At 38.5% G+C, this 23,555-nt stretch overlaps 1 protein-coding gene across 1 annotated transcript in view; it reads left to right on the top strand.

Annotated features, from left to right (window-relative positions):
* The window catches only part of LOC115215743 (ankyrin repeat domain-containing protein 13C-A), a 61,518-nt gene that overhangs the window by 3,314 nt on the left and 34,649 nt on the right, over positions 1-23,555 (top strand). Inside the window, exons 2-4 of the mRNA XM_029785036.2 lie at positions 10,559-10,600; positions 11,481-11,585; positions 18,234-18,365. Coding sequence (XP_029640896.1) covers positions 10,559-10,600; positions 11,481-11,585; positions 18,234-18,365 — 279 coding nt within the window. The remainder of the gene's footprint in view (positions 1-10,558; positions 10,601-11,480; positions 11,586-18,233; positions 18,366-23,555) is intronic.

A 23,555-nucleotide genomic window follows, 5' to 3' on the forward strand; every position in this document is an offset into this window, starting at 1 on the left:
AAGTGGTAATTTTCTTCTCTAAGGTTTCCACAAATGACATACTGGCATTGTATAATGACAGATCACAAACTACTGGACAGTGTGGCATACTGGTATATTCAAGTTTTGAAGCGACTGGGCAATCCAGATTTCTCAATGTTCCTAAGCCAGTTCTGAAGGTCTTTTCTGGTTCAGCAAATGGCTACTGTTAAAGAGTTTCTCCTAGTGCTTGACTGGTTGTTCTGACAGAGTTGGGATGGTAGTGTCAAACTTAGTGAAGTGAAACTTTTCCTCACTTCCCCTTTTTTCAGTACAAGTGTCCTTGAAAGTTCTGCTTGTAACTATAGTTTGCAGCTCACCCTTGTCTATGAGATAAGCTTCTTGAGTACTTGAAGATCTGTCTGCAACCAGCAACTGTTGATGTTCTTACTGTCAGGTTATCCATGAAGGCTATTGTGTGTCAGTTTTTGTCCAGGGTCCTTGGCACTTCACCACTGCTGACTTGACCACCATGTTCATGGAGAGAGCAAGAAGGGTTAATGAAATGTCAGTTATGATAGCCTTTTCCAATCTGCTACTCTCATGCTGTGGGTCCAGACATGATTCTCACTTGAAAATTGTGATAATAATCCCGAATGAGGTTGTTGATCTTACTGGGGACTTGGTGTTTTGGGGAGCCTCATCTACCAGCTTGTATGGCATAAGTCCATAGGCATTTGTGAAGTTTAGACCACCTAAGAACTGTTTGACCGTCCCTGTATGCTCCAGGCTGTTAGGTGTTCCAGCAATTTCACCTTTTTGTATCAGTCATCCAGGAGAAGCTTTATTAGCCAGTGGGACACAATACTGAAGAATATCTTGTCTTCAATGTTGAGTAGTGAGATGGTCCTGAACTGATTGATTCTCTTAGAATTCTCCTAAGGAATCCAAACAACCTCAACATATCTCCACCAGTTGACAACTCTTGATACATATCTAACAATGATTGTAGTCATTGCTTCCAATTGGCTGTCAGTGTTTCCCTTTAGGTGTTGTCTGTAGGATTCTGCATGCATCTTCTGGTCTTAGTTGCTTGCCAGAGACCATTTGATTAACTGAACTACTCTGCTACGGATTTGGAGGTACAGGCACAGAGGAACTTTGCACATTGGGGTGAGTTCTGGCCATACTCCTTTTGCATCTCACCAGAATGTGATCCTTTGTGTTACACCTGATTCTTGTTGTCCAGACAGACATTTCATTCTGGCCTGATTGATTTTTAGACCATGCTGATTTTTGCATTCTTTGCACTTTGTTCATCATCCTTTTTCTTTTTGCATGGGTTGAAGTTTGTAAATCCATACTGTTGCAAATCTTTTTCTTCCCATGCCCCTTTCTCCACCTTGCTCTAGGATCCCCTGAGGTTGTATTTCATAGGTTTGTCTGTAGCAAGAAAAAGGTTTGCAATTTAAATTGCTGGTCTCACTTGCCCTGAATACTGTCTTTCTGAGCTGTCAGCTAACTTTCTGGTTGTCACCAAAGTAGTCTTGGTTATCACCTGCTCTGTTCCTGGAATTTAGTCCCAAGGTTAATCTTATTGATGCCCTGGGATGCCTCAATAGTAATGTCTCTGCGGATCTTAGGGGCTTTGGGTCTTTCAACAACATGCCCTTTGTCCATTTGATTCAACTGGGGCTTATCAAGTTCCAGCTTGTTCTCCAGTAATAAAAACCACTGGTCTGCTTTTTTTTTTATTATTCTAAACCACCTAATGGCCTTCTTTGCAAATTCAGTGACAGAATTTATAGCCTTCTCCTTTGCTGCACAAGTAACTTCATGCCCAGTCAGAGCTTTGCAGAATGAATGCTCTAACAAAATACCACCAGATGATTTCAGTTGCTTTGTAATGTACCTGCTAGTTTTGGCTTCTGCTCTGCTTCACTAGTTTCTTGGTATTTGGGAAGTTTCCTCTCATAAGCCTTCTCCATATATTCTTCCCAGGGCACACTCAGTTCCCATCTGTAACAGTACTAGAAAAGAAATTCCTGGTGCAGTAGCAAAACATGGAATTAAAGAGCCTTAAAGATAATTTGGCAAAAACCAAGATCCTGGTAAGCAAGAAAACAGACAAAACCTATTTGCTTCAGGTAAATAGCCGTTTGATATGTTGGAAAGATTTTGGCAGGAATTCCATTTAGTGCACCCAATGCAAGCTATGGGATACACAAATGGTGCAGCGGAATAGTAGGAAGGTTAATGAAAAAAGTTGTGTTTCTGTGCAGAAAATGTATGATATTGTTATATTAGATCAGTTTAAATTTGGGTATATTTGTAAAAGTAAGGAAATGTCATTCCCATGTGTTCCCACATCACCAGACTTTTGTGAATGTGTGTGTATCCCTCCCTCCTTCCATCCATCCATCTATCTATCAATCAATCAATTTCTACCCCAATTATTAATGATCAAAGCCTTGTGAGTGAATTTGGTAGACGGAAACTGAAAAGAAGTCTGTCGTATATATGTATATATATATATATGTGTGTGTGTGTGTGTTTGTCCCCCCCCAACATCGCTTGACAACCGATGCTGCTGTGTTTATGTCCCCGTCACTTAGCGGTTCGGCAAAAGAGACCGATAGAATAAGTGCTAGGCTTACAAAGAATAAGTCCAGAGGTCGATTTGCTTGACCAAAGGCGGTGCCCCAGCATGGCCGCAGTCAAATGACTGAAACAAGTAAAAGAGTATAAAAGATTGACTCATTGAAAAAGAGAGATTATGACTGATAAAATAACGAAAGCAATATTTACTAAGCAAGTGACCACTATTATACAAAGAAATAATTAGACATAAAATATTGTAAAAATTATTAGAATTGGGAATCATCATCATCATCATCATTTAGCGTCCGCTTTCCATGCTAGCATGGGTTGGACGGTTCAACTGGGGTCTGTGAAGCCAGAAGGCTGCATCAGGCCCAGTCTGATCTGGCAGTGTTTCTATGGCTGGATGCCCTTCCTAACGCCAACCACTCCATGAGTGTAGTGGGTGCTTTTTACGTGCCATCCGCACAGGTGCCAGACGGAGCTGGCAAACGGCCACGGACGGATGGTGCTTTTTACGTGCCACTGGCATGGGCCAGGCGAGGCTGGCAACGGCCACGAACGGACGGTGCTTTTTACGTGCCAGAAAACTGCCTGGAGGACAGTCTTTCTGCTTGTAATAATAATAGGAAAAAGAAGAAAAAAAAAAGAATATTAACTGTGGGGTATTAGTAATAAGGATTGGCATAGACATTAATAATATCTCCCCCTGTAAAGTGGATGATGTTAAGAAAGGCTTCCAGCTAAAGAAACCAAGCCACAACAGACAATGGAGCCTGGTACAATCTTCTGGCTTAGCACCTCTTGTCAAACTGTCCAACCCATGATAACATTAAATATTAACATAGTAAACGTCCTAAAGAATTGTTGGAGTGGAACTTGGTGAAATAACAGAATGAAAAAGTAAATGAGTCTGACAACTCTTTGCTTTCACCAACACTTTATTTATGTAGATTGAAGTATACTTGAAATGTGAACAAAAAGATGATGGATAATATATGACAAATTGAGAGTAATGTAATAAATGATAATATATGTGTGTTTAGTTATAATCCTCTATGCCCTCCCCAAGTCTTTGGAGGGAAGCAAAGAAGACTGATAATATGTAGTAAATGGTTAAAGAAAATGGGATAATTAATGTGAGAGACGGTTAATATTTATTTCTTTATTGCCTACAAGGGGCTAGAAATAGAGGAGCAAACAAGGACAGTCAAAGGGATTAAGTCGATTACATCGACCCCAGTGCATAACTGGTACTTATGTAATCAACCCCGAAAGGATGAAAGGCAAAGTCAACCTTGGCAGGATTTTAACTCAGAACATAACAGCAGATGAAATACCTATTTCTTTACTACCCACAAGGGGCTAAACACAAAGGGGACAAACAAGGACAGACAAACAGATTAAGTCGATTATATCGACCCCAGTGCGTAATTGTTATTTAATCAACCCCAAAAGGATGAAAGGCAAAGTCGACCTCGGCAGAATTTGAACTCAGAATGTAGCAGCAGATGGAAATACCGCTAAGCATTTCGCCCAGTATGCTAACGATTCTGCCAGCTCGCCGCCCTACACTTAAGTAATATTGAAGGTGTGACAATCAAGGGGCAATGTGTCAGTTGTGCATCAGGCTTTGCCACTCTGGCGGAGCGATGAACGTGGTGATTGTTGGGTAGGGGATCAGCTGCATCAGGCTTGGAGACCAGGGACATCATGTGGTCGTAAGGCTTGTCCTGAAGTAGGTGAGGTGATGAAGGTGGGGCAAGTTGGTGTGGCTCTGGGGGTAGGTGGTAGAGATGGGTTCCCAGTTGTGATGGTCTTTGTATCAGGAAGTGTGCATGTTGTGTAGGCCTGAAATATTGGTGGTGTAGCTGCATGAGGAGCTGTTAAACTGGGTTGAGAAAGTAGTTTTGTTGGCATCAGGAATGCAGGTGGTATAGGGGCCATGAGTAGTGGTGCATGATGAACAACTAGTAGATACTTCGAATTTTCTGTTGTGCAGTATGACAGGGCCTGAACCATCCACTCTCACCACGTACTAATCAAACTGGTGTACCTCTACAATGACACCAATTGTATCCCATTGTATAGGATTGGGTCCAAATTGATTCTGGAAGTAATCGAAAACTAGGCTTTGGAGTAGACAGGGTTCATTGGATGCATGGGAGAGTGCTTGGCTGTGAGGGTGCCATTTAGTTGCAGGCTGAGCAGTGCTCCCACATCTCAATGATGGCTGGGGTCATGCCTGGCCAGAAGAAGGATGTTTCTGCTCTGGAACGCATTTGTGTCATGCCCTGATGTTCTGAGTGTAATGCCTGGAGGACCTGCATGCGAAGGGAGAGAGGTATAAGAACCCTGTCATGATACAGGATAACTCCATCGAAGCTGGTGAGTTCATCAATAAACTGATAATACTGCCACTGCTCTGGGGGTACTTTGGAACAGTCCTCTGGGGAACTGTCCTTGATTGCATCTATGAGTTTGGTCATGCTTGGGTCACTGATAGTAGCAGTGCAGACTATGTCCCTAACCAGTGAAATGTAGTCACTGTGAAAGCACTTTGTAGTGTTGCCATCTCCAGTAGAGTGGATAGTTGCTAGGAAAGATTGTGGCAGAGATGAGTGGCTTAGTTGGAGGAGTTGTTGCTGTAATATCATCTGGGAGGTCTCGTAGTGTGGGCTGTCCGATAGGGTGGTGTGTGACAGCATCAGCTGCTGCATGGCAAGTGCTTGGTACACGAGTGATGCTGAAGTTATACCACAGGGTTTTTTCTTTCAGTTTATGCAATTAAGGGTTTGGGATGTCGTCCAGGCAGTGATCGCCAATTACTTTCAAGAGAGGTATGTGGTCAACTGCGACAATGAGTTTGGTGCAGCCATAGGTGAAGTAGCATACTTTTTCCAATGCATCGGTAACTGTCAGTGCTTCACTCTCCACTGATGTGTAATGAGATCCTGCCACTGAAGTGAAGTGGCTCCCAACCAGGATGATTTTCCTGCCAGATTTGCAGCAAAAGGTGTGGGGGTGAAAGGCAATTGCAGTGTTTTTGGAACAGCCAGAAGCCAATGCTGTCTTTGCTCCAGTCAGTGGCAAAGCAAGTCGGCTTGGTTTTGTTGAAAATCTCCTCACCTCTTTGGATCTTCTTGATGATGATTGATTTTGATTCCTCAAAGAGCCTATTCAGCTGGTTTGCGCCTACAAGTCCATACAAACCGGGTGCCTGGCTTGAGTTCCCAGAATAGCAACACTTGTTTGGCAGAAATGAAAGCATAGGAGACTTTGTTGATCAGACTGAATCAGCTGTGGATATCGGTGATGTTCTTAGGGGTGGAAAAGTCACGGATTGCCTTATGAACCAGGCACGGGGTTTCACTGTGGTAGAGGTGATCTCAAACCCGGCAAATTCGAACTTAGTGGGATTCAGAATGATGCCATTGGATGGCCTGAAAGAAAACTTCCTCAATGGTGTTCAACCACATCAAGGTGTCATTGATGCACTTCATTTTCTGGGGGATGCTTGAAACAATCTCATTGAACCGTCAGTTGTAACCGTCCCCTGAAGTGATGTAATCCCTGTGGTGCAATGCAATAGTAGAAGCGGCCCCAGGGCATGATGTAGGTTAGGCGGCAGTCCCTCTCATCCAGGGCAATGCTGTGGTAGCCATTCCCAGCGTCGAAGAGTTTTTCGGGTGTGGGGTGGTACAGAGTAAGCTTGGTGAAATTGGGATTGGGTGTGATGTGTCTCACAGACCACGTGTCAGTTGAGGGGCTGAAGATTGACAGTTCACCAAGGTTTTCCAGATTTGTTGGGGCATACCACCATTCTGTGGCACCAGGTGACAGGTGTACTAATGGGGACAGGCTCGATAACTCCAAGTTGGATGTCATGGTTGATACCTGTTTTCACTTCCTCTTGCCAATGAACCAGGGCTGGTATGGGTGACTGGTTTAGCATCAGGGTCCACCATTAAGTAGATCAGTGGGCCAGACATCTTAGGGAGTTGCTGATGTTCACAGACGTTGAATGTGCTGGAGCTGTAGTATTCTAGCTGCCACTTCTCCTGGGACCATGGTTCTCCTCAGTGGCCGGCAATGGTAGTGAGGTGGGAGGAGGTGGGGTGTTTGTCATAGGGAGCAGATGCACACATTCTGAATCCTTGTTGCAGGAGATGTTTCCAGTAGGGTGCCAACATTCTGCCTAGAAGCAGTCACTCCTCTTGACTACATGTAATCCCTGGGTGGACTGTTGGTAGACATTGAGATGTGTATCTTCCAGTTTTGTTATCTTCTGCAGATAGAAGTGCAATGACTTCTTGTACTAGAGGCAACTAAGTATGGAAGCATGGCTTACAACGTTTCCAGATGGAGGGACCAATCTCTGATTTGTTGTGATCACATGGATGACTTCATGTCTATCATCTCCATGTATTGCAGCCACAGACATGTGTTTGGGTTCTTCTGGTAGAACTTCATACTTGACATTAGCAAGTTCATCACCACGTGATATGAATTTCTTAATGCCTATGTGTTGTACTACAACGATCTCCTCTGCTGTCATAGACATGTTTTACCACTGAGGTGCCATCACATTCGGGTGTTACTACTGCTAAAATGCCCATTCCATAGAATGACACAGAACTGTCAAGAGTCCTAGTGTCATGATCCATGTTATTGGCCACATATTAATCAAACTGTCCAGGGAGGAACTCCAGAATGTCCAATCCCTGGTTGACAGCTGCACTCCATTCATATTTTTGCACCTCTGAATATGAACTACAGAATCCATGGGCATTCAGTGTGTCACTCATAAATCTTGAGGCATAATGTGAATGCTTTTGCACACCTAGACCTAATTGCAATGGTACAGTTAGAACTCTGGTGCTAGCAGCCTGCTTTATCACATGCCCCAATGAGCACACCTTCATCTGTTTTTCTTTTCCAACAATACGGTGTTCAGTAGTAAGCATTGTGATTCTGGAATATGCTTCTGAGATATCACTCATAGAAAGACTAGTTGGGTAAGTGTCCTTCAGTTGTACAACTGACTTAACATCATTTCAAATAAGGTCGGTCACATTTTCTATCAGTCTCAACTTCTCCACTTCCGGATCACTATCCTTAGGCTGTTTATAGAAGTCATTCAGGATCACAGAAGCTGTACCTCAGGATGTTATAATATTTTGAATACCATTGATTTCAGTTATTATTATTCTCTCTCTAAAATGATCAAGAAGTTCATCTTTCATGTGAGTAAAACCATAAGGTTCTAGATTGGTGTCTTCCAGGAATTGCCTTATTTTGTTAGTGGATAGAATACTGCTATATTTATGAGTAGCTGGAAAGTTATTGGATATAATTGAAAATATTTTCTTGCATAATTTTCCTGTAACTGCTACATTATATGGTATGTTATACCATATATAGTTGCGTGATTTACAGTTCTTACGTTTAGGAATTCTTTTATTGTTAGTATTACTCCTATCGGTAGGGTTTTCCCTAACTGAATTTTTGTCGGTGTGGTTTCTTTCTTTATGTTTTTTTATCTTAACCTCATTTGTATTTATGCTGGTTGTATCTGTGCTTTTATTAGACCTATTTACTTTACCTCCGTTTAAAGAGCCAACTCTAGAATCTCTAATTTGTTTATATGATGGATGCTCTGGATGGTTTATCATTTAAGTTTTTAACAATTAAGTTTTTAACAAAGGGATTTTCTGGGAGTAGAGGGCTTGATTATAATGATCAATACTTCCTAGACTGTCGCCCAGACCCCACACCAAGCACCCTTCTCCACCTGGCAGAGCTTGTCCTCTCCCTCAACTGCTTTACGTTCGCCGGGGAAACCTACCAACAGTAGTCTGGGGCCGCAATGGGAGCGAGAATGGGCCCCAATTTTGCCAACCTCTTTGTTGGCCCTTTTTCCAGTTGTTCAGTATTTCCTCAATCATTTTTTGGAAGATGATTGGTAATGTTTTGACCTTTACTTTAAGCATCTCAGCACAAACTCCATCTAATCCTGATGATTTGCCATTTTTTAATTTATGGATAGCTTTTATGACTTCATTCACTGTGATCTCTCCAATGTTGATTTCCAAGTCCTTACCCATTTCTTTTATTTTGGTAGAGATTATGGGTTCTGGGCGATTAAGGATAGTTTGGAAGTGATTCTTCCATTGTTCTAGCTTGGCTTTTTCATCAGTTATTTTGATTCCATCTGCACCTTGTACAGGTAGATCTTCCTTGGTCTTCACTATGCAGTCTTTTCATTATTTTGTACAGTGATCTTAAATCTTTATGTTTCGCAATTAATTCAGCTGTATGTATGCATGCACACGCACACACACACATACAACATAATTGAAGAAAAGGGAAGTCAAATCTATGTTATGAGCGTTATATTATTGATTCCATACTTCATACAAAGTTATGTAACATATGCGATATATGTAGCAGATGTAATGGCATTATTGTTCATTCACTTCCTCCAAACACCCATTTGAATCACAATCGATTTATGAAATAAACCTGTGATGCAGGATAATTTTATATCAATTCCTGAGTGTATCAAGTCATCTGCTCAGTCTGGAGCAACGGCATCATACTGCCTGACTGGAAGAGGAACATAATTATCCCACTTTATAAAGATTGCCAAGACTGCATCAATTATAGGGCTGTTACACACCTCTCAGTGCCTAGTAATTGCCAGGGTCATCCTGAACAGAGTGCAATATCATCTGCTTGTGTCTCAGCAGTTGGAGCAGTCAGAGTTCAGACCTAAGAAATCAAGTTTCCAGTGGCATGGGTGCTTCAAAAGTGGAAGAACATCCCTGGAAGATGATGAGTGATCTGGAAGACCTGCCATGAGTGCTAACCTTGGAAATGTGGTATTATGCTTTGAGAATTTGTCCCCCAAGGTCAAGTTACCCATCAAGAGTCCTACTGCGATATTTTGAAGACATTCAGTGAAAGTGACTGGATCTATGGAGCGTGAAGAACTGGATTCTTCACAACAACAGTGCACCATGTCGATGAGCTCTTATCACTCATGAGTTTCTTGCCAAAAACAACATGGTATCACTTCTGCATCTACCCTATTCACCAGAATTAGCACCTGCAGACTCCCATCTTTTCTCCAAGATGAAAATGCAGCTCAGAAGTTGCCATTTTAGCATCATTGTCGAGATCAAGAGCAAATCACAGAAGGTCCTCATCTCACTTATGGAATATGACTTTCAGGCTAGATTCCAAAAGATACAGGAATGCTGAGACTGGTGTATTGCTGTGCAATGTGACTATTTTGAAAGAAATGATTTACTTAGCTAAATAAGTTTTTTTTTTTCTTAAACATAACTGGTCCGGAAACTTTTTGATACCACCTCATATAACTAACAAACTAATCATTTATTATTCAGTCTTAATATATTCCGTGATGATTGTATTTTGTGCTAAGGAATAATATATTATTCTGTTTGCTTAGTTTTAAGAAACCTCTGCATTAATTTTCTTGGACTATTGTTGAAAGGTTCATAAAGGCATAAAAATGGTTAATATTTTGTTATATCCTGTTCAACAAAGTAAATTAACTTTTTCATTTATACTTGTCTATCTGATACTTAAATGGAGAAATTTACTTTTCATGTTTCAAATTGGAACCCAATATAACTTCTGTTCAAAATTAGAAATTATGCAACATTAATATATAATTTGAATTACATCATCTTTTAATAGAGACCATCAATTAAATATTATAGTATGATAGTCAATTCATACTTTTTCCATATAAAATGTCAGTAATCTCATTTGATCTGAAATGGTTTGAAAATATTTTACTTGCTGTATGTTTTTTTTTTAATATATCGATGTTTGAATATGTATCTCTTATAATTCTACTAAATATAGTGAGTTGTTAATTATAGAATTTAGACTTGTAAATATATTCATTGAGTTAAAAATTTATCCAATGACCAACACTGACTGGAATGCAACTTTTTTCTTATAGGCAATACACCATTGCATCTTGCTGTCATTCTTGGACACAAAGGTAAATAATATTTCTTGGCTTATTTATTAGTTTTATAGATATATTTCAAATATTTCAGTAAACTACAAACAAATCAAATGTATTTATTTGAATCATCGTTATATCTTATTTGTAGTGGTGATGTTAGCTATGTGGCTCTGTGGAGCTATCAAGTATTGGGTCATCCCATAAATAATGTGGGTTTTTTTCAATTGCATGAACTAGAAGTCGAAGGGGGATGGGATAAACTACCTGCATCAACTTGCTATAAAAGCAGATAGTAATTTTAACTTGTACTTATTTTTAGTGCAAGTTTTGAAGAGTGCAGTTTGATTTTAACAGTTATTTTTTCAAAGTTATAATGGAAGTGACGAAGGAGCATATTCGGCATATTTTGCTTTGTGAGTTCAATAAAGGCACCAATGCAACGGAAAGTGCAAGGAATATTAATGCAGCATATGAGGATTGGACAATAAGTGTAAGAAAGGTGTGTAGTGTCTGATCATTGCAATGACTATGACAAAGAAAATTGAGCAGAGAATCATCATCATTGTCATTTAATGTCCGCTTTCCATGCTGGCAGCTAGAAGGCTGTACCAGGCTCCTGCATCAAATTTTACCAAAAGCTTGGCATTACCTGCTTAGAGGCCTATGCAAAGTTTTCAAAGTCATCATCGTTCTCAACACAAGGAGATCTTGTGCAACTGAAACCCGAGTGTTTATTCTGGCCATTTAGATAAACTATCTACTACCACTAAGTATTGTATTTGTGTCTGTAAGTGTATACATGTGTATTTTTCATACTGAATTTAAATTACTCCGTGGAACTGTGGAACCCATGATGTAAGTAATAAATTTTAGAGTACTTTTGTTTATTTCAGTTTTATTTTCATCTTTACAGAATGTATCAAGCTTCTCTTAGATCATGGCTCTCCAATCCGAATAAAAAATTGTTTAGGCTGGACACCTTTGGCAGAAGCTGTGAGCTATGGTAACCGAAAAACAAGTGAGTAATATCTTTTTAGATGACAGTTTTTTTTAAAAACTTCATGTATTTCAATATATGCTTCCTTTAAGTTTTGCAAATGAAGAATTTAAATGAAGAAATCAATATAAGAGAGAAATTTGATGTAGTATCACTACTATCCAAAATCAAATTTAACTTGGATTAACAAGGGAGCTGTGACTTAATCATTTGACCTATAAACTTGACCTATAAAGTAGTCCATCCTTGTGATAACAACAAGGATGGTATGACCACTGTTGAAATTGGAAATTCATGATATATTGACTAAGGGTATGATATCTTCAGAATGACGAAAAAGATTATAAATTACCAATTCAACAAATATAAAAGTACTAGAGTACCTAATGATAGGTGATGTTTTACTAAACTTTGTGATAATTACATTTTGGTTTGTATATATAAATATGTGGAGGTGCAATGGCCCAGTGGTTAGGGCAGCAGACTTGTGGTCGTAGGATCGCAGTTTCGATTCCAAGACCGGGCATTGTGAGTGTTTACTGAGCAAAAACACATAAAGCTCCACAAGTCTCCGGCAGAGGGTGGTGACAATCCCTGCTGTACATTTTCACCACAACTTTCTCTCACTCTTTCTTCTGTTGGCCTGCCCGCTTAGCCAGCTGGGTGGCATCATTTGAAGGATAAAACAATGCAAAGCGCATTGTGACCAATGTGTAGCAACATCTGATAGCCTGGTCGATCACGGTGACAGTGATATATAAATATTCAATTTTTCCAATTGGAAGAATCATTGACAGATGACAGTTGCTAATGACAGTATAATGATGTACACAAAAACGCAAAAATAACTTGTAAATAAGGAAATTATATTTATCACTCCCCAAATATACAGATTTGATTACTTTTAATATGTACAATGTGTTGTAGTCAATGATTAACTCATTATTTTACCTTATCTTATTTTCTATAATAAACGCTCTACCTAATTTTACAAATGTTGTATTCAAAACTGCTTAAATATATGCATATTTACACATGGGCACATGATATTACAAACAGGTTACATACATTTTGTAAAGGTTTTTCAAGAGACAGTAGGTTTAGTTTATACAAAAGCTCTGCATCTACAACACATTTCATTTGAAGCAAAAGCTTCAAATGTATATAATAAGCATTATTATTTACATTCACTACAAAAGTCTCTGAAGAAATGTAGACATGAGGAGGCACCAACACATATTGACCTGAATTTTTAATTACAAATTTTTTTGTTTTTTGTTCTGCTTAACCCTTTAGTGTTTAGACTGGCCATAACCAGCTGAAAATTATTCTCCTTTATTTGTTTGAACCGGCCAAATCTGGTCATATCTGATTTCTGTATGAAATTGCTAAAGAATAAACAAATTACATTATTGAATTCTCATAGCTTTGTGATAATGCATGATAAAACTTTTCCTGCCTTCATTCAAGTAAAATTACAGTGAAATTTTTGAGAATTCTTGTTTTTTTTTGTTCGTAGAGAAGTGTATATTTTAGTTTTTAATGACATGGTGTCAGCAAGTAGTGATTCTGACTTCAAAGGTTTTACTCTTGATGATGTACAACAGTGATTTGTCTTTGGACGAATCATATTGACATTTATGAATCTTCATTGGATGAGGAAGATTTTTATAATGCCATATTAAAGCCATATTATATCTTCATAGATAAATACATATTTTTTTACCTTAAAAATAAATATTTAACATAATAAATGGGTTGTAGGAAATAATCCTAATGTTTTAAGTTTCTAATTTAGATAATGGAGTTTTTTCTATAAGAAAAATTATTATTATTTTATTTATTTCTTTAAAATATTGTTTAACTCTATTTGTTTATTTATTTAACTGTTATCATTAACTTGAAGATTGACTATAATTTTAGTTCGAATTTATTTCAATTGAATTTAAACTTAATTGTAATTCGAATTTAATTATAGCCATGAAACATACGTAGTGTTTTTACCTATTATATTATATTTATCATTCTTTTTATACTTAAAAAAAAAAACTATATCTACTATATATATATATATATTATATTTTATATTAATTATATTTATATTATTTGTTATTTATGTATTCGTTTATGTTTATCACTGTTTGAGTTGCATAATAGTGGTTTTATCTCTAATTCATATTTTATATATTTATACTGTGAAATTTGATTTAATACTAAATTGAATTTCTCCCTGTAAGTTTGGAGCTATACTCCCTAATATTATTATTATATATATATGTGTGTGTGTTGAAGCAAGGTCTAAAATCAAAGGGCCTTAAATTTAATTTAGCAAAAAGCATAGTTTTAGTAAGTAAGAGAGCAGATAAATCACAAATCCCTTCAGTTAAATGGCTCTGCATGGTACATAGAAAAAGCAAAGGTAGAAACTAAGATGTACCCAGTGCAAGCTATGGACACAGAAAAGGCGCAGCAATATCAGAGGAAGATAGTCTCCATCAAATGGCAGTAGGGAAAGCTAGAAATAGTTGATAGCTTCTGTTATCCAGGTGACCAAGTCAGTAGCAGAGGTGGATGCTCCGAGAGCATAGCTGCCAGAATAAGAATTGGCTGAGCAAAGTTCAGAGAGCTCCTACCTCTGTTGGTAACAGCCATGCTACTTGGCAGTGAAACATGAGCTGTAATTGCAAAGGACATGTGAAGGCTTGAAAGGAATGAAGCTAGTATGCTTCATTGGATGTGCAATGTCAGTGTGCACATATGACAGAGAATAAACATCTTGAGAGAAAAATTCGGCATAAGCATCAGATGAGGTGTGTTAGAGAGACCCCTGTGTTGGTATGGTCAAGTGATGCATATGGACAAGGACAGCTGTATGAAAAAGTACTGATCCCAAACTGTGGAGGGAACTTGTGGAAGAGATAGACCCAGGAAGACATGGGATGTGGTGGTGAAGCATGGTTTTCGAATGTTGGGCCTCATGGAGGCGATGACAAGTGACCAAAACATTTGGCAGTATGCTGTGTTTGAGAAGACTTGTCAAGCCAAGTGAAATTGTAGTCATGGCTGATGACAGTGTCATGTAACTGGCACCCATGCTGGTGGCACATTAAAGCACCCAGTCTTGGAGTGGTTGGCATTAGGAAGGAGATCCAACCACAGAAACCATGCCAAGTCAGACTCCAGCTCACCAGTTTTAGTCAAACCATCTAACCCATACCAGCATACAAAGCAGATGCTAGATGATGATGATGGAGCTCTTACTTCTGCTGGTGACAAAGGGCCTCTCACTCAGAGTAAAAGGTAGACTGTATGACGCTTGTGTATGAACAGCCATGCTACATGGCAGTGAAACATGGGCTGTGAAGGCTGAGGACATGCATAAGCTCACAAGGAATGAAGCTAGTATGATCTGATGGATGTGTAATGTCAGTGTGCATACGCAACAGAGTGTAAGTACCTTCAGAGAAAAGTTGGACCTAAGAGGCATCAGATGTGGTGTGCAAGAGAGATGACTGCACTGGTATGATCATGTGGCGAGAATGGATGAGGATAGCTGTGTGAAAAAGTGCCACACCCTAGCGGTTGATGGAACCTGTGGAAGAGGTAGACCCAGGAAGACTTAGGATGAAGAGGTTAAGCACGACCTTCGAACTTTAGGCCTCACCGAGGAAATGACTAGCGACCGAGACTTTTGGAAATATGCTGTGCTTGAGAAGACCCAGCAAGCCAAATGAGACCATAACCTCGTGACCTATGCCAGGAGCGTAACCAGCCCACTTATGCATACCTTTTCCTTCTTTGGACACTAAACTCTGCTTGCGAAGACCTGTTGAGGCAAGTAAAATCAAAATCAAATTTGATGACTGGCATCCGTGCTTGCGGGGTGCAAAGAGCACCATATGAGTGTGAACATTGACAGAGTGGCTAACCAGCTTCTGTGCCAGTGGCACATAAAAGGCACCATTTGAGTGTGATCATTACCAGTGTCACCTTACCGGCACTTGTGCTCGTACTAGTAGGGTGCCAAGAGCACAATCTGAGCATGATCGTTGCCAGAGCAGTCAACTGGCTTCTGTGTCGGTGGCACGTAAAAGGGCACTATTCGAGTGTGTTCATTACCAACGTCGCCTTACTGGCACCTGTGCCGGTGGCATGTGTAAAAAGATTCGAGCAAGGTCATTGCCTGTACCACCTGACTGGCCCCTGTGCCGGTGGCACGTAAAAAGCACCCACTACACTCTCAGAGTGGTTGGTGTTAGGTAGGGCATCCAGCTGTAGAAACACTGCCAGATCAAGATTGGAGCCTGGCGCAGCCTTCTGGTTCGCCAGCCCTCAGTCAAAATCGTCCAACCCATGCTAGTATGGAAAGCAGACGTTAAACAATGATGATGATGATGATGATATATATATATTAATCAATGAAATTCCAAGTCTGATTTTCACATTTTATGTTTTGCAATTCTTACAATTTTACAATCTACTATAATAATACTCTTTACCGTCACAACATATGAATGAGAAAGGAAGGGGTTATAGATGAATAAGGAAGGAAGGGGTGATGGCAAACTTGGTTGTGGGATGATGAAAGTTCTACGGTGAAAAGAAAAATCAAACAGCGTTTCAACTCTGTGTGTGTGTACAAGGGAAGTGTATGAATGTTTTTATCTATGATTATTTTGTACCTTATTTATGTATAAATTACTACAATTAGCTGTCATTTTTAATGGTATGAGGCCAACTATTATTGAAATGAACTAGTACTTTCATGCATTAAACAGTGATCAGGTTTATGTAGTGACAGTCGTGTTCCACAATTGACAACTGTCCACAGTGAACAGTTGTCAATTGTGGAACATGGTTGTCAGTACATAGACCTGATGATTATGTAATGCATGAAAGTACTAGTTTTTTTCAATATTGTAAAATTGTAAAAAATAAAACATGAAAATCAGACTTCGTTAGAATTTCATCAGTTAATATATTCATCTGTATACAATCATACAAACTCAGGTGTATCTATATGTGTGTGCGTGTGTATATATATATATATATATATATATATATGTATGTATGCTTGGTCATCAGTGGCTGCACTTCACAACTTCATTTATTTTTATTTTATCTAGTTTCAGCTCACGAGCTGTGGCCATGCTGGGACACCGCCATTTGGTGTTGCCACATGATTTTACTTCACAAATGCTTTTTAGCAATTGCCATTTGGTGCATGAGAGAGTTTGATGCAGCTGCCCTCATCTGCACCTCCTGCTGTGAAGTTGGTTCATCTGGGATGGTACACTCACAGGAAATCCAATGAGGATAAGTGAAATACTAAATGAGCAATTCAAGAGTATTTTCACTCCACCCCTAGGGCATTTTCAAGTCAGCAATCCAACTGACTTCTTTATCGCTGCAGATATAAAATCAGAGGCAGCGATGATTGATTACATCAATATAAAGGAAGACGATGTAATAAAGGTTATAGATGAAATGAAAACAAACTCAACTACTGGCCCCGATGGATTCTCAGCAATCCTTCTAAAAGTATGTAAGAGAGTCCTAGCAAGACCACTGCAGTTCCTCTTTCAGAGCTTCCTTGCAACTGGCAAACTTCCAAGAAAACTGAAGGAAGGTAAAATATGCCCTATTCATAAAGGAGGTAGCAGAGCGGAGGCCAAGAACTACAGACCTATCTCTCTGACCTCACACATCAGCAAGGTCATGGAATGAATAGTCAGAAGGAAACTAATCACCTTCCTTGAAGAAAATGACTTGCTGCCTGACACCCAACATGGTTTCCGACCAGGAAGAAGCTGCTTAACTCAGCTCCTACAACACTATGACTGGGTGCTGAAACGACTGCTCAACCACTCAAATGTGGAAGTCATATATCTCGACTTTGCAAAGGCCTTTGATAAAGTCGATCATGGAATGATATGTCACAAACTGCGTGATCTTGGCATAGTTGGAAAATTGGGAGAATGGCTTCATGACTTTCTGAAGGATAGAAGTCAGGTGGTAGTAGCTAATGGGGCCACCTCAAATAACACGCAAATAGTGAGCGGTGTTCCGCAAGGCACTGTTTTAGGACCACTACTGTTCATAATGGCCCTCTCAGACATGCCCTCAACCACGCAGAGAGCCACGATCACAAGTTATGCAGATGATACAAAAGTTTCACAGGCAACCTCATATGTTCTTAAAATTTAAATCTACATCTTTATCTGTATATCTACCTTCTCTATAGTGTTACTACTTGATTTGAAAGCTTTTGTATTATTGGAAAACCTATATAATTGGCTGATGAGCACTCAGCATCTTAAATCTGCTGTAATACTTACAACTTTTAATAAAATGATGTAGTGCAAAACAATTGTACCAAATTACCGGAGTCATTCTTGTTGCTTATTTTTGATTATAATCACCCCGCAAATTTTTATGGATAACACCATACAAAATTCTGGTGCATCTAAATTAAGTACCACATTCATTTGAATCTAAATTGTTGCTGAACCTATATGTATGTATGTATATGTATATATTTATAAACACACACATAAGAGAAAGGTAGATTGCTTTTTCCATGTATTAATTATCCTTTTCATTCCATCTCTGATGTAATTGATTTGAACCATATGAGAAGTTTAATTATAAAACTTTATCCTTTTCCAGTTAAAACTTTACTTCATACACTCAAGCAGCAATCTCGAAATTCACTGGAGGAAAAATGGGCCCTACATATTCAAGCACTGCGAAATTTAGGAGACTTTTATTTGGAATTGCATTGGGACTTTCATAGTTGGGGTAAGTGCCCAAATGTTTTTAAAATAACTGCTGTTTTTCTATTAATCTTATAATAGGTGCAGTGGCTGTGTGATAAGATGCTTGCTTCCTAAGCACATGGTTTTAGGTTCAGTCCTACTGCATGGCATCTTGGGTAAGTGTCTTCTACTATAGCCTTGGGAAAACCAAAGCTTTGTGAATGAATCTGGTCAACGGAAATTGGAAGAAGCCCAGCATAAATGTATCTGTGTGTATGTGTCTTTGTGTCTCTTTTTGTCACCTTCCACCACTTGGTAACCAGTGTTGATTTGCTTAAATCTCTGTAACTTAGCAGTTCAGTAAGAATGACTGATAGAATAACTACCAGGCTTTGAAAAAATAAATACTGATGTTGATTCATTCAACTAAAAATTCTTGAAGGTGTGCCCCAGTATGGCTGCTGTCTAATGACTGAAACTGATAAAAGAAAAATTAAAGAAAGATATATGTATATATATTAATCATTCATTTTTCATTTATTTTTCCTTGCTGAGTTAGACAAATACATATTTTTAATGTATTTTTGATGTTTTACAGCTAAATGCCCTTCATGTTGCTAACTCTTATCTGTTTATTCATATAAGGGACTTTTCATGTCACTCATCATTAAAAGTGCAGAGCCAGCAGCTGATCTGTTGGCAGAGAATGTTAACAGGCATTACTGATTGTTGCTTAGCAGGTAAAGCATAGAATGTAAGCATTCACAAAGGTGTGTGTGTGTGAGAGAGAGAGAGAGAGAGAGAGAGAGAGAGAGAGGGAAAGATGGCTGGATCCTGGTATTATCTGCTTGGTATGTAGAAAGGAGGTTGGAACTCTATACACTGTCCCCAGTGTAAGCTATGAATGTGCAATACAAACAATGGAATCATGTGCAGACTAATAAAGTAGACTTCATATGTGACAGATGATCTTGGACAATAAACACTAAGAGCACAATGGAAATAGATTGTCTTAAATGCCTGGTTGGTTCACTAAACATAGTAAATAGTTTCTATTAATTCATCATCATTTAGTGTCCACTTTCCATGCTAGCATGGGTTGGACGGTTCAAGTGGGGACTGGGAAGCCAGAAGGCTGCACCAGGCCCAGTCTGATCTAGCAATGTTTCTACGGCTGGATGCCCTTCCTAATTACATCACCTAATTAGGTAATGTAATTAGAATTAGTTGTTCTGAAAGTATAGCAGCTAATACCTCTGCTTGCAACAAAAGTCTTCTATGAAGAGTAGACAGTTTGATGCTTGTGTACAAACTACAATGCTATATGATAGTAAAGCATGGGCACTGAATGAAGAGGACCTAAGGTTACTCTCTGTACTCACAGTGTATAAGGCATCTTTCCATCTACTCATGTTTTAATGCCATAGCCAAAAGCGACTTCTGTGTACCCTTTGCAATGATTGGTGAGTTAGCAGAGGTAACATAAAGTTGAGCTCTCCTTTCATCATGCTTCACCAAGGTTTTCACAATTTTCCTAGTTCCTAGTGCCATAAAAAATATACCTAGTATATGCAAAGTGAATGGTAAACAGAGAAACTGTATGATTGTGAGGTCTCTATTTCTGTCTCACTGACGATTTATCCCGCTCTCTAGCCCCAGTATCACAAAATGCACTCAGGACACCCTTTAAATTGGTTAGCAATAGGAAGGGCATCTGACCTTAGAAACTAAGCTAAAAGGATGCACCAATCTATGAGAGCAGTAGCTCCTTATGAGAAATGACTTGGATTATGAAGACCTGTCCAACCCATGTCAGCATGACAAGTAGGTGTAAAATGATGTCATTTATATTTATGACAGGCTCTGTGCAGTTTCCATCTACCAAATTCATTTACAAGACTTGCCCAAGGAACCACTCAGTGTGGCTGTCTTCTAGCAAGCAAGTAAGTAAGTTAGTTATGTATATATGAAGGGCAGATGTATAGGTTCAACAACTAGAAATTCCAGGTTGATATCCAGCGTGCTGGAAGACCAATGGACTTTTGTTAAAGCATATCTCTTGGAGAAGGTCACTTTAATGTAAAACCAGATATACAGGGAAAGGTACTGGACATTTTGGGGATCTTTTGATTTTGCTGGAGATCTTGAGATCCCACCCTCCTATGTTTGCAACTCAAATTGGCACTAGACATCTTGTCTTAGCTTGTCTCTGAATCATGTTAATAGGGTTTGAAAGAGTCTATGAGGTGTCATCAAAGTCCCTTCTTAGACCTAAAATACTGCACAGACATTGCTGATATTTTATACGGGCATTGCTGCTTCTGAATGCACAATGATCTGAAAGATCGGTGATAGTCTTCCTCAGTCATGAATTGACAGCCATCATGTATGCATGTACGTACCCAAGGATCCATGCAGTGGGGACATACCCAAACCTGCATTGACCAGAAAGAAGATGCTTGACCACACACCCATGTCTGCATCTCTCTCTCTCTCTGCATCCATAAGTTTGGCTATAGCCCCACTGTGAGGTTCTTTAGGTATGTAAATGCATGCATACATATATGCATACACATACACGCGTGCACACACACACACACACACACTCACACACACAAACAAACAAACAAATAAACAAACAAACAAACTTAACTTCCTTACTTGCCAGAAAACCCTGTGCCTCAGGCAAAACTCAGACTAGCAAGATACTGATTCGACTAACAGACCATTCCTTATCTCTTGCGACATTGGATTAACCACATACTGTAATGAACTAAAGAATTGAATAAGAGGAGAAATGTGAAAAATCTGAGAAGGTAGTATACAGAAAATGCAGAATGGAAAACAAAAAATGAAAACCAGAAAACGAAAATGAAAAAGCTAAAATGTAAAACATAAGAAAGGTAGGATGTTTCAATTCTTCAAAATATATTTATACGCTAGCAAAAATACCTGGCATTGCTTAGGATTAAAATGGCATAGTTTTTTATTGTTTTACTTGTTTCAGTCATGTGACTGCAGCCATGCAGGTGCACTGCTTTTAGTCGAAGAAATCAACCCCAGGATTTATTGTTTATAAGCCTAGTACTTATTCTTTCGGTGTGTTTTGCCAAACAGCTGTTACAGGGACGTGAACACAGCAACATCGGTTGTCAAGCGATGGTAGAGGTACAAACACACACACACGGATATATACGTATATACAACAGCCTTCTTTCAGTTTCCGTGTACAAAATCTACTCACAGGGCTTTCGTGGGCCTGAGACTTATATGTGTGTGTGTGTGTGTGTGTGTGTGTGTGAAAACGAATATTTCAATACATGTTTGAATTAATATTTTTAGTAAGTGAAATATACAAATTTACAATGTTAAAAAAATGAATATAACTGCTCATCATGGTTTTACAATAACAACAGCATTCTTGTAAAGTTTATCAAATTGTTTAGTCTAATTTCTCTGGAAAAAAACATTACAAATCTTTTTTTAAAAAAAATATTCCAGGAATATAAAAGTTCATGAGGAATATATTCAAACAAACTGAGAAAGTCTTTTGGGAAAGTGTACAGTTCTACCACTTCTAGTTTTCTTTTCGCTGGTAGGTGATTTTAGAATTGACTTGTGGATCTTTTCCTCAACCGTAAGTTCGCTGTTTTGTGAACTGTTCTGTTTTGAGTTATTTTTAATGTGTTGCTCAAATCTTTATTTTCGTGACATGAAGTCTGGTCAAAATAAGCTTTTTTTTACCATGCATATCCAAAGTCATAGTTTTATCTTTAATTGACAAAACTTTAAAAGGTCCAGTGTATTTATAATTCAGTGAATGATGACTGGCATCATTATGTACAAATACATGAGTCCAATAATTAATATCAGAAGGAATGAAACTTTTAATATTTTGTAATTTACTTGTAAAAGAAGGAACATCAGAAAGAAATCTCTTGAGTTGGGTTACATAATATCTTCATTAAAAAAATTGGTTTCTTCAAACATTTCACCAGGTAGAATTAATGTTGTTCCATACAGAAGTTCAGCAGAATATTTCAAACTTTCTGTAACAGCACTCCTGATTCCTAACAATGTCACTGGTAAGGCTTCTAACCAACTGTTAGAATCAGAATAAGTTCTTATTGAAGATTTCAACTGCCTATGAAACCTTTCTATCATGCTGTTAGATTGTGGATGATAGGAAGTTGTACAAATTCTATGAATTCCCAACAATTTGTTGAATTCTGTGAAAAGTGTAGACTCAAATTGTCTTCCATGATCTGTCATCAATGTGTTGGGTATGTTGAATCTGGACATCCAATTGGTAAATAAAATTCTTGCTATAGTTACCACAGATTTGTCTTTGATTGGATAAGCTTCTGGCCATCATGAAAAACGATCCATGCATGTCAACAAATAACTATTACCTTCCACAGGAGGCAATGGTCCAACTATGTGAATATGAATGTGTTGTAATCTGGCATCAGGATTTGCAAAAATACCTAATGGTGCTTTAATATGACGATTCACTTTTGCTCTTTGGCACTGTATACAAGATTTAACCCAAGAACGACTATCCTTATTCATACCAGGCCAAACAAATCGATTCGATATTAATTTTAATGAAGCTCCAATACCAGGGTGAGATAATTTATGTAAAGTAGAAAAAACAAACTTTTCAGGCACAAATGGTCTAGAAAATCCTGTAGAAATATCACACCAAATATGTGATTTATAAGAATGAACCGGCAATAATTTAAATTTCAAAGAAGTAGAACTGGAATTTTTATATAAAGAAAATTCTTTATCAGTAGTTTGATCTTTAGACATTTCTTCTAAATTGATAGTGCTTAATGAACTTAATGCATCAACATTCATTCGAGAAAGTGCATTAGCTGCAGAATTTTCAACACCCTTGATATACCATATATCAACAGTATACTGTGAAATATAATCAAGGTATCTAATTTCTCTGGGATAATATTTTTCAGAAGAATTTTTTAGTGCATGTGTCAATGGTTTATGGTCAGTAAATAATGTAAATGACCTACCTTCAAGAAGATATCTGAAGTATTTAATTGACAAGTAAACTGCCAACAATTCTCTGCCGAAACACTGTATTTCATTTCTGGTGCCTTGAATTCTTTTGAAAAGAAGGATAATGATTGCCAAGAACCACAATGAAACTGTTGTAAAACTCCACTGATTCCAACATCAGAAGCATAAACTACCAATGATAATTTTGCTT

Source organism: Octopus sinensis, linkage group LG9, assembly GCF_006345805.1.
Source record: "Octopus sinensis linkage group LG9, ASM634580v1, whole genome shotgun sequence".
Classification (NCBI taxonomy): domain Eukaryota; kingdom Metazoa; phylum Mollusca; class Cephalopoda; order Octopoda; family Octopodidae; genus Octopus; species Octopus sinensis.